General features: G+C 39.3%; 1 protein-coding gene across 2 annotated transcripts; it reads right to left on the bottom strand.

Moving 5' to 3' along the window:
- Window positions 1-777: 777 nt before the first annotated feature.
- On the bottom strand, window positions 778-14759 carry LOC106937571 (rap1 GTPase-GDP dissociation stimulator 1). Of its 2 annotated transcripts, XM_015019137.1 has the most exons (15): window positions 14493-14759; window positions 14224-14328; window positions 13850-13972; window positions 12178-12303; window positions 11696-11824; window positions 9472-9597; window positions 8957-9100; window positions 8471-8602; window positions 6931-7065; window positions 6142-6267; window positions 4515-4654; window positions 4181-4307; window positions 3316-3444; window positions 2507-2671; window positions 778-2327 (listed from the first exon to the last, which is right to left on the bottom strand). In XM_015019137.1, the coding sequence occupies exons 1-14, from the start codon at window positions 14563-14565 to the stop codon at window positions 2544-2546; spliced, it is 1743 nt and encodes a 580-aa protein (XP_014874623.1). In that variant the 5' UTR covers window positions 14566-14759; the 3' UTR covers window positions 778-2327; window positions 2507-2543. The 2 variants fall into 2 exon arrangements, with proteins under 2 accessions (XP_014874623.1, XP_014874622.1); XM_015019136.1 differs by having other exon boundaries at window positions 778-2671.
- Window positions 14760-16815: the final 2056 nt, after the last annotated feature.

Below are 16815 nucleotides of genomic sequence, written 5' to 3'. Positions count from 1 at the left end.
TTTTGCAGTTACTGTTTCTATTAAATAATGAATTAAATTAAAATCACATGAACAAGCTTATTCAGACAATGAGTCATTAAAATTGACCCCATGATTCTCCACCTATTTCATGTGGTCTTCTTCATTGTTTGTGGCAACATCCAGCTGCTGATGTTGTCAGTAGCAAGTTCTTCCTTTGCAGTTTTACAAAATAAGCCAATTTCATCCATCCATTTTCTTTACACCCTTGTCCCTAGTGGGGTTGGGAGGGGTGCTGGTGCCTATCTCCAGCTAATGTTCCATGCGAGAGGCGGGGTACACCCTGGACAGGTCGCCAGTCTGTCACAGCGCAACACAGAGACACACAGGGCAAACAACCATGCACACACACCTAGGGACAACTTGGAGAGGCAAGTTAACCTGACAGTCATGTATTTGGACTGTGGGAGGACACCGAGTACCCGGAGAAAACCCACACATGCACGTTGTTGAAGTAGTTGAAGTAGCTCACAGCTACGGTGAGGATAATGGACTTCTGTACCCAAAGTGGAAACAGATTCATTTAGAGAAGCATGCTACTAGCTTTTTGTTAGTATTTGATTTTTCTTTATCCTGTAATCAAAAGTGCTTGTTATTACTTGCATTCTTAATTTAAGATAACACCAAGACCAATGTCTTGTTTAATACTCTGGATCTTCTTCAAGATCCATTGTTTATGTCTGAACACCTACATCAAAATATGATCCTTCTGATTGACTGAGTGACTGTGTGAACAAACCATGCAAACAACTACAAACCAATGGGACTAACTGTTTTATTGAAGTGGTTCAGTGGTTACAAGTTGGTCACATAACAGATGTTTGGCTACTGAGTTCAAACCAACATTTCACAGATTCTTGTTTGTGCTCTTGATTTTTGGAATGCGCTTTTAATTAATCCTGAACAAAGGCTCTTAAATGCACATTCATTTCAATGAAACAATCACTTCTATAATGTATCATAACACAAATAAACCACAAAATATAATCTGTTGCTTAGTTAACGAATAAGAAGAAAGCAATTCCCCTTAAAAAAAAAAAAAAACAGAACTGAGCTGAGCTGTCATGAGGTCAAGGCCAACTAAAACACATTAGGCTTGTGTATATAAAGTGCATATATCACCATCGCTCTGACAAAACCAAGAAACCTAACATTTCTAAAACATAAATCATGGTTTTCAAAGTGGCTTAGTCACTTTAAAACCGACTTTTCAGATAAAAATATAGCCATTTGGGTGATTGCTTCCTTTTTAAAACAGTAAGTTATTATCCTTTATGAAGGATGACATGACTGTTGCAGCACCTTAAAGCCTGTCTGTCTCTATGGCTGTACAAATTATTTTCTTGATCTATAAAAGACCTTTCTAATGAGAATATGTCAAATGTGTGGTACTTTCACTACAAAGACAAAGACCCTCTATGAACAGAAATGAACATTTCAGCAGATACATTAGTTTAGTACAGTTAAGTTATCACGAGTGACTGATTGTAGAGATTGTATGTGACCTCCTCAACACTTGCTAATGTCATGTGACATTCCTGCACACACGTCAGTAATAACACTGTTAACAACGGGAGCCAAGATTACAACATCAATAGGAATGAAGTCAGAATTGTAAAGTTGAATTACAATTTATTTCACATGCAGTCATTCGCCTCTTTGGTGAATTACAGTCATAATGAGCTCACCATAAAGTGCTTTAAAATCCCTCCACAGAGTGCCAGTTTGTTCGGTCTCCAAGCCACTGCCGTCTGCTGACTTGGATAATCATCATATTAATCTTAACTTTATGAACTCATTTCAGCTGGAGACTCAGTAATCAATACTTCTGTCTTGGGTGGACATTGTGTTTTGCATGCTTGTTCATCTTTCACCTGCCTCTATTCTGTTCTTATGCTGATATTTTTCCATATATCTTTTTTGAGCAACAAAGGTTGTACAATAGCACACATGCTCTTTCAGAAACTGATTTCTTTTAAAGTAAATCTTTTCTACATCTTGTAGTATGTACACATTTGTTATTATTTTATTTCACACACTCATGTTTCTTTCTTCTACTTATTTTACTATTTACATGTTTATGTAATATTGATATAGTGGAATAGCATTCCATATATTTCACTACCATATGTCATATGCTTGATTTCAGAATTTTACTAATAAACAGACAAACAGAAATGATAATCTGTTCTCTAAATGAGCGCATCCTTTCAGCGGCTCACTTCCTCTCGTCTCAGACACAGCTCCACCGCATCAGAAAACTCAACATGTGTGTCAGGAAAAAATTTCAAGAACCTCACCGAAGATTCCTAGAAAAACAGGAAGCAAAATGTGCATAACAGTTGGTCCTTGTCTCCCACTGTAACAACATACATCATGCTAGCACTAAAATATATTACTTATTACAAAATAAGTGACACTTTAGAGTCCACTTTGATATTTAGTAGCATCTGTGCTGTCTGGATGACATATTATCAAATCTACACACATTCATAGAGCAGATGAAAGTCCGTGTTGCTGCTGGTTTAGCTGCTGTCGCAGAGAAGGGTTAGTATGGAGCTAGCCTGCGTAGCCAGTTTGCTGCTGCTGTCGTCCGTCAGTTTGTTCAGACTCTCCTTAATATTCACAGAGTTGAGTTCATCTGTCATCACACCTGTAGCACAAAATTGTACAGTTTTGTGCATGATTTTGAAAAACAAAATGTGCAAAAAAAAAAGTGCAGGACCAGCTGAGCAGATAAAAATACTAACAACCTTCAGACACTGGTAATACAGCAGCATAATTTCTTTATGATGCTCAACATGTTGAACTATGATTTCTAAAGAATAGTTTTTCATTTTTGACAAGTTTAGGCTTTGTTGAGTGGATAGGAGTCATTAGTTTCTGAGAGTTTTCTTTATTGACCTCGGTTTTGTTAAAAAGCCAAAAAAGGTTCAAACCAGAGGCAAGCTAACGTCTAATCAACATTGTCCAGATCCAAAGCATATTTCTCCTACATTAGGACGACTCTGACCTGAATAAACATTTAATTATAATTACATGGTTATTGATACAGAAGATTATAATTACTAAGAGATGGCTTGTTCTTAAAAACATTTTTACGAGAACATGTACATAATTAAACCTTATTGGCAACAGAGTACAGTAACCTAAGACTCCATATTGAAATAATGCAATGCAAACATAACAGTACTTCATAATGGATGAATGGATGGGAAGAACAAATACTTCAATGTACTTTGAATGTACATAATTTGGCTCTGGAGAATGAAAAGTGTTGCAAAAGCAAAAACATACCGGAATTAGCCAAGGTGCAGATGAGACCCAGAGCACTAAACTTGACTTCGACTGCCCCCACTGGATCGTCCAACATATTTTTCAGCATGGGTAGCAGCTCTGCCTCGCTAAATGGATCCCTCATTGACTCTAGAGGTCATGAACAGAAACAGATGAGTAAAAGCATTGGTCCTGAGATGGTCAGAAATAACTCAGAACCAGAAAGATTAGCCTTATACTAAACTGAAGTATGTTGGAATACTAAGGCCGCTGTTTGTAGCAATGCAAGTCTTATATTCAAACATCACAACCTCCAAGCCTGATGGGGGGAAAAAAAGCAGCTGCCCATATGGACAAGCCAAATGTTTTCTATAAATATGTCGTCGGATGAAAAAAAGATTGAGTTATTTGGCCATTATAAGAAATATGTTCAGAAGAGTCAAGGTAACAGTTTACACCAGAGAACACTGTAGTACCTGTCAGGCATGATGGCAGATGCATCATGCTGAGGGGTTATTTTGCTGCCAGTGGTTCTGGTCAATTGGACTAATAAAGTTAGAGAACTACCTCCAAACTCTTTGATTTCAGCTTAAAATCGTAAGCTGAATGAGTTTCTAAAAACGATTCCCTTTGGCTCTATTGCCCTTTATTAACAGTAACCAGACAGGAAATGGGCAGAGACAGAACAGGGGGAAGACCTGCAGCAAAAGAAAGCTGCATGAAAGATTATATGTTTTTTGCAGAATCCTTCTACTCTGAATCAAACAAACTTCCCACATAATATGGTAGGGACTCAGTTCTTCTATCAAAGGACAGATAAAGCTGTACACAGCGAGCATTTGGGGTATTTATTCATAAACATTACATAAACTCTGAAATAGCTTACCAATGTCAATAGCAGATGCTATTGCAAGGGCAACCAGGGCTTCATTCTGCATGATAACATGCTCGCTTGTTGCCATAGAGATAAGGTGCCGAACCCCGTCTGTTTTAGCCACAGCATGGACAACTTCCTGTTTGAGAAAGGAAATGAGTGCAACATTCAGAGACAGAGTTTCCCTTAGAAAAGTTCAGCATTATGAATGGAACCAAGTCCAGTAAGAACCAAAGTCCAGTCAGAACCAAAGTCCAGTCAGGGCCAAAATCCAGTCAGGACCAAAGTCCAGTCAGAACCAAAGTCCATCCAGAACCAAAGACCCGGTCCAGAAACGGAAGCTCACAGGACTGCGGCTGTGTCTGATCAGGGCCGCCAGGAGTCGGCTGGCCTCTCCTCGGACGCCTGCATGGTCTTTGGCTTCACACCACTCCATGATCCGCGCCAGCAGCACTGCATCTCTGCCCAGCTTTAAGGCGGCTCCCTCTGAAACACACAACATAAGGTTCAAAATCATTTTAATCTTTTAAGTCACACATGACTTAATAGTAATTTGACTTTGTAATCTAACATTTTGAAATTGGGCCTGTGTCTCTTTAAAAATAAGTTTGCTCTTTCGAAAGCTCTGCCTTCAGGAAGTCATAACAACATGGCTTCTCTGTTAACTTTTTAACAACATTTTTACCAGCGTTGCTCTGAGAAGAAGCAATTGCTGCTGGCTAGTCTGAAGGACCTGAGTGGGGAAGTTGGGAAGACAGCTGCTCTGTGAGGCAGAAGCTCAGACGTTTGGATACTGCATCTTGTTTGTCCTCTGGTTCGGCTGTTTTCTCAGTCTTTCTCTAGTTTTTCTCTTCTGATCTTCATAGCTGCAATATTCTGACTAACTCTGTTCTCAATCCCAGATCTGCCCAGAAACAGAAGCAGAAGCAGATCTGTGCAGCCAATAACCTGCAACATGTTATAGAGGGAAAATCTGACAACCTGTTATTTGCAACTCTTATTTTGTAACACAGCTTGGTTACCACCCCTCAATGCCTTCACCCCCAATGCACAGACAACCAGTTATTCTAGCAGCATCAAAAACACAAACACACAACTATCTGAAACAATTCTTTAAGATAACCGATTGAATTAAAATATTTCAGTTCTTATGTGAAGTTATTAAAACAAAACAAAAAACTTTACACTTAAGGTAACATAAAATGTAATAATATTCATCAAGGGGTTTTAGGCTCATGTTCATGTTGGGCTATGAAAGACAGTATCGGTAAGCAAACTGATGAAATGTTAAAAGCTGCTTAAACATTTAATAAATACTTCTTAAAGTTTAATAATATAATATTAGAAACCTTTATCACTATGACAATATGTATTTCATCTACATATAAAAGCTTCTGTTACAGTGTGGGGTACACAGAGGAAGGTAATTATGTGTTAGTGAAATTTTTTAAAATAGCTTCTGTCTTTGTTTTTAAAACCCAAAAAGGTATTTACTTTTCCTCTTACAGCTTTAGCCACATCCATGGGAGGCTCATTGTGTTTTCATACTCCTGGAACTTAGATAAGAATGGAGCGCGCCTCCATTTTCAATGTTTGGAAGGTCTTTGTTACCGTCCTAATGCTGAGTCAGAAACATTGGTTCCCAGACTCCATGTTGGGTTATCACTCTATGATAATCCAAGCATGTAGTGACTCTCTGTCTGGTTAGAACAGACCAGACTGAACAGACATTGAACATGTCTGCTTGCTCTGCTCATTCTTGCAAGAATCAATAAAGTTCTGTTTGAGTGAAAATCACCAATCTCTGTTTGATAACTAATCATGACAGTTCATTAGGAAGACTCCTTTTTCTACATTTAAATTTTTTCCCCCCATTATTATACTGTTAGCTAAAATTGCCATCAGTGCTAGAAAACCTATATGTCCTTATTAAATCAATGTTGTGTATTGTACCCAGTGCAGCAGTGCCTCACCTTGCCCATCCACCATCATGCGGAGTGTGCCCAGCAGCTTGAACTGAACCGGCGGCATGTCGGTGCGCAGCAGAGACTTGATCCTCTCAGTGACTCCGTCCTCCAGCATCCTCACTTTGTTGGTGGCTGGGAGACAGATAAGGTGTGTGTTGTTGCCTCAATGAGTCCAGACAATGTGTTTGCTCTTTAGCCACTGAAAAAACATAACTCAAACGTGATCTAGATCCCTGATCAATGGATTCCATCTTGTTTCTCCTTTGAAAGTTTCATCTCAGTCCAGCCAGTCTTTATGGCTGCCTCAGGGTTTCATATTGATTCATCCTGGTTAAAACATTCTGCTCTGTATGTATGACCTATGACCTCCCCTTGTACTCCATCCAATAGCCTCAATGTCTTTATCATTGTATGTACAGAGGTGATGCTTGTTCTTTTTCTGATCAGTTCAAACATACAGTGAATAACTTTTGTTACCCAGGCTCCCTGGATATATTTTTGTGTTTTTAAATTGTGTGAATTTTAATTTTTAATTTTTCTTTCCAAGTTAGCCTTTTTAAAAGAGCAACGGAGCAATATCCATGCCTTCAGCATTTTTTCTGTTAATGCACCTGTTCAATATATAACATATATAGTAACATGGATTTTGAATTGCAACTGAATTACTATTTTTGGAGGAACAAAGTATGTTCCTCCATGTTCCTCCATATTTTATGCAGTCAGCATCCACAGTGTGTGTTCCTGCACAAATGTTGCATCTGAACCATAATGTTACTGTATTGGTTGGAAGCGTACCAGGGATGGCCAGGTTTCTGAGCGCGCTCAGTCCAGCATGTTGAACAGAGACGTCCCCTTCATCTACATGCTGCTCCATCAAGGTCAGGATGTGAGGAACCACACCCAGATCCAGCATCTTCACACAGTTACTGTCTGACAAAGGCAAAGCAAGTTCAAAACTCAGTAACTAATCCCACAAACACCTCAGTCTATTAACATTTCAGCTACCCACAGTTAACAAATATGTAATTTTGAACTATTTTTGTGTTTTAATGCTTTAATTTAGGTTTAGTTGATTATGAAATAACTGAACATATTGATATTATTCATGCAAAATGAGTAAACAAACCAGAGTTGGCAAAGCTCTGTTTAATAAAACCTCTGCAAAGGAGGTTTTAAACATTGCTAACAGGAATAAATCAAACAAAAAAGTCATCTATAGCTCATTTTTAATCTATGATTAAAAATAGAAGATTGTGATAGAACTTGACAATTTGTCTCCTAGCACCAGGTACTAAGTGTTGCTCATCATATTCATATATAATATCTTCTAAATAGCAATTTGCTCAACTGGAACCTTGGCAGAAATGTCACAGAGACATTACTGTTTCCCTTAGTAAATTAAATCTTCATTTGAAAACTGTTTGTATTGACAGTGGCCACCTTTGTCATGCGAGTGTGTGTGTGAATGGGTGAATGACTAGATGCAGTGTGAAGCGCACTGGGGAACTCTGGACTTGATAAAGGACTGTACAAGTTCATTTGTTCATTTGTTCATTAATACTGATTTGCTGATCTGAAACTAATCTGATCAGCAAATCAGTTAAAATAAAAATGCAAGAAATATGGAAAGGGGCAAATACTTATTTTGCTGCATGGCACATGCTGTGCATCTCCACAAATAGTGAGTTAAATTCCTCTCAGGATTGTAAAACTTTACAACCCTGAGATTGTAAAGCATCATTTACAAGCGTCTGACATGATTGTGGTTCTCACTCTACTTGACAGAATGAGTATTAAGTTGAAACTGTTTGGTTTATGCCAGGAATTCAACCACTTCAAATGAGCTCTATAAATTCTGGTAAGGGCGCAAGAAAAGCTGTTTGCACAGGGCGCCTAACAGGCCAGGACCGCCTCTGCCTGCACTTCTTCATTTGAGAAAAAATTATGAGTTTTTTTTTTTTTTTTGCTTTCTCTCCACTTTTTCCCCCTAACTGCTGTGATCGGAACTAAAGATCATATTTTGATTGCAAACAGACAAAAGTAGCAACCTGATGTAAAAAAAAGCCCAGAATCCTCCCAAATATAATGGTGATTATATCATTTATGTTATTTGCTTTGTGAATCAGATAATGACATGATGCTGGTAAAGGAGGCAAATGTTTATAGATTTGGAGTTGAAAAAAGGCACAGTGAAATAATAGTAGATTTACAGCAGAATTAATAACCTGGGGCATTTGAGAGTAAATCAAAGTAAAAATTAATGAGGATTAAACAAAAGTAGACCCTTTACATGGCTGTAGTTGTTAAAGATCATCCATTCACACAAAAATCTTACCATTTCTGGCAAAGTTGGCAATGGCCAGCGCTCCTGACAGCTGGAGCTGGGTGTTGGAGCTCTGCAGCCACGACAGAATATCCTGGTAGACCACGCCTGACCCCTCGCCAAAACACTTCTGCATAGATTCATCTGGAACACACACACACACGCGCACACACACACACACACACACACACACACACAAAGAAAAACTATTCAGCACGTCGTTTTTCTAATGTTGCATGACACCCATATGAATCTGTCCAACAAACAGCATTGGTCCTTCAGTCAATGTGTGACACAATGTTTCTTTACTGTCTGTTTCATGAAGTATTTAGTTAAACAGAACTCACTGTTCGGTGTTGTGTTAGACTTTATTCATCCAGATGGTCCAGACTGAGCTACACTCAGTGCAGCTTTCATCTTAAACCATCTGAGAAAAACACTTTGAACATATCTTGCATGGTTGTTGGTAAGCTCAGTAGCACTACTCCTTTCACTCACCTCCTAAAAGTAGGGACACTATCAGGTTGGAAGCGATCTTGATGCTGCAGAGGTCATGGGGGTCAGAGTGTCCTTGTAGATCTCGGATCATTAGTGATAAAGCCTCCGGTACTCCTGATTCTGAAAACTGCAGCTTCAGTGCATCTGGTGGCAAAAAACCCAGAAAGCTTGACATGATATGTGTGACATGGAGCTGTATATTTATAAGTCTATCTGTTTGCATCAGATTAACATTGTTTTTCTTTGACAGTTCAGTCTTTCGTCATTTTTGTGCAGTGTGCCAATACCAGTTTAAATGGATTCAAGTAAATGTAAATCTTGTTATTGACATAGCAGACATTAGCAACAAATATAATCTAAAGGCACTTTCAAAACCAAAAGTTTTAATACAAAAATCTATAGTCTACTGAAATAATTGATCACTTCTCAATTTTGTTATACCACAACAACTCAATATTACATCACCTCATCCTCCCCACACCTTCAATCTCCAATTACTTCTCCTCATGTCTTACCACTTTCGCCCAGTGAGCCCAGTATTTCCAGGATGACATGGCGCCGCTCAGCATCAGGAGCTCGTTTGAGCTGAAGAATGAGTGTGTTTGCCACATCCTGTTCCACCAGGGCCTGCCGTGCACACTCTGCAAACACAAGGTTCTATGACTAATGACAGAGTGGGCTGTTAAAGTTATCTTTACCTTATAATGCAGTTTTTGGGCCAAGGAGAAATCAGAATAAAACTCTGGGCTTTGGCAGATATGGCTGGATGCAAGGTTTTCTTAGATACAAATCTCCAATGTCATAGACAGACATGGTCTGGTAATTAAATTTACAATTATTCACAATCTGTAGATGTGAATATGTAACGCAAAATAGCAAACAAACAAAAAAAACATTGTTGGAATTATCTTATTTGCAATAACTGAAGTTATCCTAATATCTGTGTGTGAATCTAGAGAGTGACGAAGAGCTTGCAGAAGTTACATGGAATATACTGCCAGAACTACTGAGATGCTTGCCTTTACAAACAAACATCCGTCCGTCCGTCCGAACGAACGAACGAACGAACGAACAAACGAACAAACGAACAAACGAACGAACGAACGAACGAACGAACGAACAAACGAACACTTTATTAATCCCAAAGGGAAATGACATAACATCCCACTAAGACATGTCATAGGTTTTAATTTGCAGTTGGTCGACCCGTTGCAGCTACATACTTCTACTCTTCCCTGGAAGGTTCTTTACAAACTTTAGGAGTCCATCTGTCCTTTACCTTCCTCATATTCAGGATCAGCAGCCTGTGTAATGAGACCCAGACTTCCCTCTCTCCAGCCACTTGGGCCAGCTTCCTCAAAGCGTACTCAAGCCAGCAGGGAGGCCTAGTCCCTCCAGCATGTCCCAGGTCTTCCTCTAGGTCTTGTCCTGGTGATACCGGCCTGGGACACCTCACCAGGGAGGTCTCCAGGGGCCACCTCAACCGGCTCCTTTTGACATGGAGAAGCAGCAGCTCTACTTTAAGTCCCTCCCAGAAGACTGGCTTCTCTCCCTTTCACTTAGGGAAACCCCTGACAACCTAAGGAGAAAACTCAACTGGTTTTTCAGCGATCTTGTTTCGAGGGTAGGAATGTAGATAGACAATTATATTACTCAGGTCTCTCCTCACCACGACAGACCGGTACAGCATCCAGTTCACTGCAGACCCCTCACCAATCCATCGATCTCTCGCTCCATTTTTCCCTCATTCATGTACAAGATACCAAGATACTTCAGCTCCTCCACTTGGGGCAGGACCTTTTTCCCAACCTGGAGAAGGTACTCTACCCTTTCCCAGTTCAACACAGTGGCCTCCGATTTGGAGGCACTGATCTTCTTCCGGGCCGCTTCACACTCAGCTGTGAACCACTCCAGCAGAAATTGTTATCCATGTCTGTCTGAACTCTTCCCATGCCTGAGATTTGCATCAGTGACCACCAGAGCTGTATTGTGCTTGAAATGCTACTACCCATCAGCTGCTTCTGGAGGCTCACAGGCCTAAAAACCTGATAAGATTGCTTCTTCAGCCTGACAGCATCCCTCGCAGTCCGTGTCCACTGCAGGTTCAAGCTCAGGCAGACACTGACCATCTTGCTAGTGGCAGCAAGGTGGTCACCACCTTGTTCCCTTGACAAAGTAGGCACAGAACATTGCCCACTCTGACTCAGTGTCAATGGAGCCCGGTGGCAGTGTACTTTGCTCCTGTCCTGTCCAGTGTACTTTGCATTACATTCTGCGATGTAAGGATGCAAAACCCATGGAGAGCCATTCCCTGACGCTCTCTACACATTGTTCTTGATCTGATCTGAGGGCCACATTAAGTCTGGAGGCCTGTTGCTGGTGACTGCAGAAAGTTTGTGTTATTGCTGGGATATCATCTTGATTTCTTGATTTCACAGAGGTCACCATTATTATCATTATTTAAGGTTTGTAGCTTCTATGATAAGCAAAAGAATAAGAGTGGCAGTATTTATTATATAAACTAATAGGACGGTAAATACATAAAGTAATAACTAAGAACTCAGTTTCTTTGTGAACAAGGTCTGATCTTTGTCTCATTCTTGGACTTTACTTTGTAAATTCTAAAGGAAATGAGAAGCAAGAGATGGCAAACAATGTACCTAGACTTTTGGACAAATGTCTAAATACAGGTATAACTGCTGAGGGGCTTTCATGTAGGTGGGAGTGGGAGATAATCACCCAAATCAGCCAGATTACAGAGAGCCAGCAGGCAGACGTTGACCAGTGGGTCATCATCAGGGTACTCCTTCATGATGGACACTAATCTGGGGATTACACCACTCTGGACTAACTGGTCCTGTTGATGTGCTGAGGAGAAAGTCAGACAAGGAAGGTGCGTAAGGACGTCATAACAAATATAAAAATCTATAACATTAGAAATGGAATTATTATTTAATTTCTTCAATAAATATCTTACCATGTAATTCTTTCTGAAACCTTTCCTTCGGTCCATCCCATGTTTTATTGCACCTTATATTATATTCTGTGTGATGAAATTTCCCTTATCTTTTCTTGTAAAGAGCTTCATTGCATTGAGACCATATTAAACAAAAAATTTAATACTCTAATTCTCAAACTGCAGAATTAAAATGGAAAGTGTAGAGTGGGTCAAAGTAAGTCAGACTAGATCTGACTGGCATTGTGCTGTCAGATCTACTCACTGTTGTCGAAGCAGATGCGCCCAATGGCCCTGCCAGTGTTCAGCAGCATTTCCTGGTCGCTGCTGTTCAGATGAGGAACCAGAGCCTTCACCAGTCCCGCCTCGATGCATGGCTCTCTCACAGCAGCTACAACACACACAGACGACAAAGAAGCAAGAAGACTTTGCTTTTATAGCGTTTTTGTTGTTTGAGTTTGAGATTGAATCAAGACACAGTTTTACATCCATTACAAAGAGGTCAAAAAGTGGTTTCCTATGCATTGTTTTAGTTTTATGGATATGAAACTTGGCAAGAATCAAGATCAGGTTGATAAGAAATATGGGAGAGGAGTCTTTCATCTTGGAAATCTTTGGTACCAAACAAAACATTTTCAAAATAGAAAAGGAAATCTGGTTTCCTATTCTTGGATATCAGAACAACGTTTCTCCAAAATGGGGGACGTTGGGAACTTCTGGATGCCAATATACAGATACATACACATGTTCTGCTTCCAAGGAAATGTTTTTGTTCAGGTTTTCTGCTTAAAACATTAGATTTTTCAAGTCAGTTTTAGAGTAAACAGCTTATCATTTTTAGTTTACTCCACCTGCCACTAGAGGCGCCATAGGCTGTCAGTAAACCATGCTCTCCAACGAAAATCAGATTTATGACAGATAGAAACTTCCATACAAACTAAGAACTGCATTACTAGAATAGAATAGAATAGAATAGAATAGAATTTATTGTTTGTCACTGTACATAGAATGATATTAAAGCCAGCTCCAAAACAGTGCAAATATAAACATACAGTAAATATGGTGACATTTACAATATTGAATCAGCTAAATTTATATATACACATACACATATAACCATCATATAATTTAGTGCATGTTGGCATTCAAGGGGTTAATTGTTTTGGGGAAGAAGCTGCTTTTCAGTCTGTTTTTGTTTTGATACATCTGTAAATGGAAAACCGTCAATGGAGGTAATGGTCTCAAAATCACTCCATGGAGGAGTAATTTTCCAGCAACAAACTTTTCTAGTTACAAGAAAAGTTTTGAGTTTGAAAAGTTGAAAATTGGCTAGAAAATACTAAGAAATATTTAGATTAACTTCAGAAATTTTGTAGGAAAAAAATCTTGGACATTTCTGAGTTTGAAAAGTCACAAATTTGCTGAAAGAGAAATATTTTTTTTTTTAACTTTTCAAATTCATACATTTCAGAGGTTTTGTTTTTTTCTTCGAAATTTCTAAGATTAACCTCAATATTTCAGAACAATTTGGCAGAAATTGACTGTCTATGTCTACAGTGGCTCTAATATGCTGTCTGTAATGTACGATGGCATACAAGGACCATTAAAGACAGAATAATAAGGATATATATGTCATGATGAATTTCTTTCCCAGAATTTTAACTTGCATTTTTTTCTATGTTAGTACAGATCATAAAAACGTTTTACACTGAAAAGGAAAAAATTACCTGGTTAGTAATAGTCTTGGTGGAAATCCAGCACTCTTTATATGTGATTGCTGTTTATTGATGTAGCTAGTATATGCAGAGTGACATGTTGCTACAGCATTTTTATTTTAACCCAGTTAACCTGTGTTGGGGCAACATTTCACTGGAGAACTTGGATTGTTGATGTTTTATTGAGGTGTAGCAGAGATTAAGGGAGCAGGAAAAGTGTACCTTCTCGTGCCATTTCTGCCACCAGCAGAGCCACCTGGCAGCTCAGGCTGCTCCTACTCCGTAAGGCTTGAGCCAGCGTGGGAAGAATCCCACTTCTCACTATCTCAGCAGCCGCATCCTTCTCTGTGGGCAGGACACACAAAGCTACTTTTCAAATAGACAAGATTGTTCTTTTTCCTCTCATACCACTTGTCTCTCCCTTTCACAAGTTACTTTATATATTAAGTCACAGATTAAAATGTATGAAGGAGACGCCATAATCACACATCAGTGAAATTATTTCTGATTTGTCCCCTGTTAGCCATGCGTAAGATGAGGACTTTCTTTTTTTTGGCTTTTGTAAGCAAACATCACTGAGCATTATCTGAGCTCACTCTTCTCCAGCAGAGCAGTCAGGACTGTATCCAGATGAGGCTTCAGCTCTTCTTCGATCAGCTCTGTGCTCACACTGATGGCCTTCAGCGCCTCATTTAGAGAGTCTGCAGAATAAGTGCAAATGGTTTGTCAGAGGAAAGTGTATCTGTAACGTAAAATGTATTTGTTTTATTCAATTCACTTCCGTTCAATTTTATTTGTAACAAATCAAGATGCTTTACAAAAATAAAATTCAGTTTTGATTAATTATTCAAAGTAAATTAAAAACTTTGAAGATACTCTACACTGGTGGCACTGGTAAACAGGGCAATGACAAGACATGCAACTACAACTATAGACATGACAATAGCAAAAGACCCGAAAAGGAAACAAGACACACAGGTGGACTTAAGTACACAGAGAGTAATCAGGGAACATGAGACACAGCTGGGAGCAATCAAGGGTAGGCGGACAACACAGAGACCCAACAGAAGACAGAGACCTAAATAAACACACAGAAAACCAAATCATCATAGAGTACTCATAAAATACACTTGGACACGTAGGACTACCTGGGATGTAGAGACAATGGTTGTGATACTGACAGTTCCCAAATCCATCTGTTTTAGTCACTTTGCCAAATGAAGGGATACGAGTCACTCATGTCAAGACCAAGAAAAAACACAACAAACCTCAACACTCAGCCTGTGCTCCTAACAGGAAGTGGAAAAATGGGTTTGTAAGCATTTGAGGCAGTGATCAAAGACCCTGCATTTGTGGAATATATGCACCAATGCAGACCCAAAATTACAGAGGAGGAAGCAGAATGGAGGGGTTGGCAGCATGAACAGGCCTATTGAGTTAAATCACACGTCAAACTCAAGGCCTGGGGTCCAAATCGGCCCTCTTCCTCTCGCCCCCACCTTCCCTGTTCCTTGGCTTTTTATGTGGCCCCTTAAACTTCAGATGCTAAATTACATCAATCAGTCCCTCCACTTCAGTTTATTGCAATTCTGTGACTGCAGAAATTCATACAACATTCTCAGATCCATGCAGATTTACACGGTGATGCATCACTGTGAGTTTATTGCAAATTTTTTGCTAATTTTTTTTTATATATACATATATAGTGGGACCAAAGCCCAACTCCATATGGAAGTATTTCCACCTGGGGGATATACTCAAGGCTGAGGGAGCAGACAGTACAATTGATATGGCGAGTAACAAAGTCATATTTAACGTCATACTGAAGTGCAAATATTGCAAAATACCTTACAAATATTTAAATTAGCACCGAAAAATCTGTCTCAAAAAAAAAAAAAAAGAAATCAATAGCTGCAAAATCCCAGAGGGACTGCATCATGTGAAAAGATGTTCAATATTATTTAATTTCAAGAAGTACTTATTGAATGCAGACAGAACACTTATTAATATTTTAACAACCGGCAATCTTAATAAGAATTAAACTGAGTTTGACTCCCCTGAGTTCAACACTTTATTTCCTCCTGCACAATCTCAATGAGAAGAAAAGCTATGACATCACCATTCACTGCAAAGCGGGGAACTTAAAGATCTGACGCAGGCAGCCTGAGCTGCACAACAGCCCCTGTTATATAAGCTAGAGGTGGAACAAAGGTCTGGGGAATCTCATTATCAGACAGGACAGGTCTAATGCCTGAGAGCTGTCCAAGCTACGCTACCAAACATTCCCATTAGAAACAACCAACTAATGCTGGTTGATATCTGACACAGACTGGAAGAGAACTGCTAAGATCTCTGGCAAGAAGAAGACAGTCTTCATCAATACCTTTGCCAGGGAAGGTTCACCTTCCAGCAAAGGTTGAGGGACAGAAAAATATTCCACCAAGTTTAACGCAAAAATTCAGAGGGAATCCCTGGGTTCAGATTAGCAGAAGCTAACTCTAGGTTCCGAATGCATGTTGGGAAAGTTGGGAGATGCGTAAGGAAAGTTGGGAATGTAGCAACTTGTTCACTGTTGCTGCTGGTTTTCTGTGATCTCCAACTGACTGCATGGATTAGGGGTGAAAACAACAAGCAAGGAGGATGTTTCTGTAACACCAATGGGTTCTTACATATGTTTACATATCTAACTGCTCAGATATATAAACATTCATTTTATAAATCTGCTTCTAATGTAGTCTGATTAGAAAGCAACTTGTAGTGTTATAGTTTCTGTTTTATTTTATTATTGGGTTGTAACCTGTCAAGGGACTGCAGATGCAAAGTGACTTATGCTACAATCTGTTACAGCAAATGACAATATTTATGTTTGACCTGTCCCTTTCTAAATTAAGTTTTTATTATTATTATTATTATTATTATTATTATTACAACCAAGTCGGCTTTAATTAGCCTAACTAGGGTTATTTAACCTAAAATCATGGAATAAAGATAACCTGCATGTAGCATTGCATCACACACAGATTTATACACAGAGAGAACGACTTGCAGACAGTAATAACTACAGCTAATCCCTTCAGACCCGACTAAAATAGCTTGAGTAGAGGGGAGGGGCGCTATTTACTACATGCTACGTCAGGATCTAAACCCCACATCTTTTTGTTTTTGTGACCGTGTGTGTGTGTGTGTGT

The sequence above is a fragment of the Poecilia latipinna genome, unplaced genomic scaffold, assembly GCF_001443285.1.
Source record: "Poecilia latipinna isolate Pla-1442-1.1 unplaced genomic scaffold, P_latipinna-1.0 Scaffold2380, whole genome shotgun sequence".
NCBI lineage: Eukaryota > Metazoa > Chordata > Actinopteri > Cyprinodontiformes > Poeciliidae > Poecilia > Poecilia latipinna.
Note: the sequence above shows the minus strand (reverse complement) of the source record. Positions and strands in the feature narration are given on the sequence as shown.

Excerpts from the sequence above, each read along its gene's own strand:
- LOC106937571 (XM_015019136.1), bottom strand. The coding sequence starts at position 14,565 with ATGTCTATAGTTGTAGTTGCATGTCTTGTCATTGCCCTGTTTACCAGT. Across the intron at positions 14,329-14,492 it reads CAGTGTAGAGTATCTTCAAA|ACTCTCTAAATGAGGCGCTG; the intron begins GTTTTTAATTTA and ends CTTATTCTGCAG. Across the intron at positions 3,445-4,180 it reads AGCATCTGCTATTGACATTG|AGTCAATGAGGGATCCATTT; the intron begins GTAAGCTATTTC and ends CATGACCTCTAG.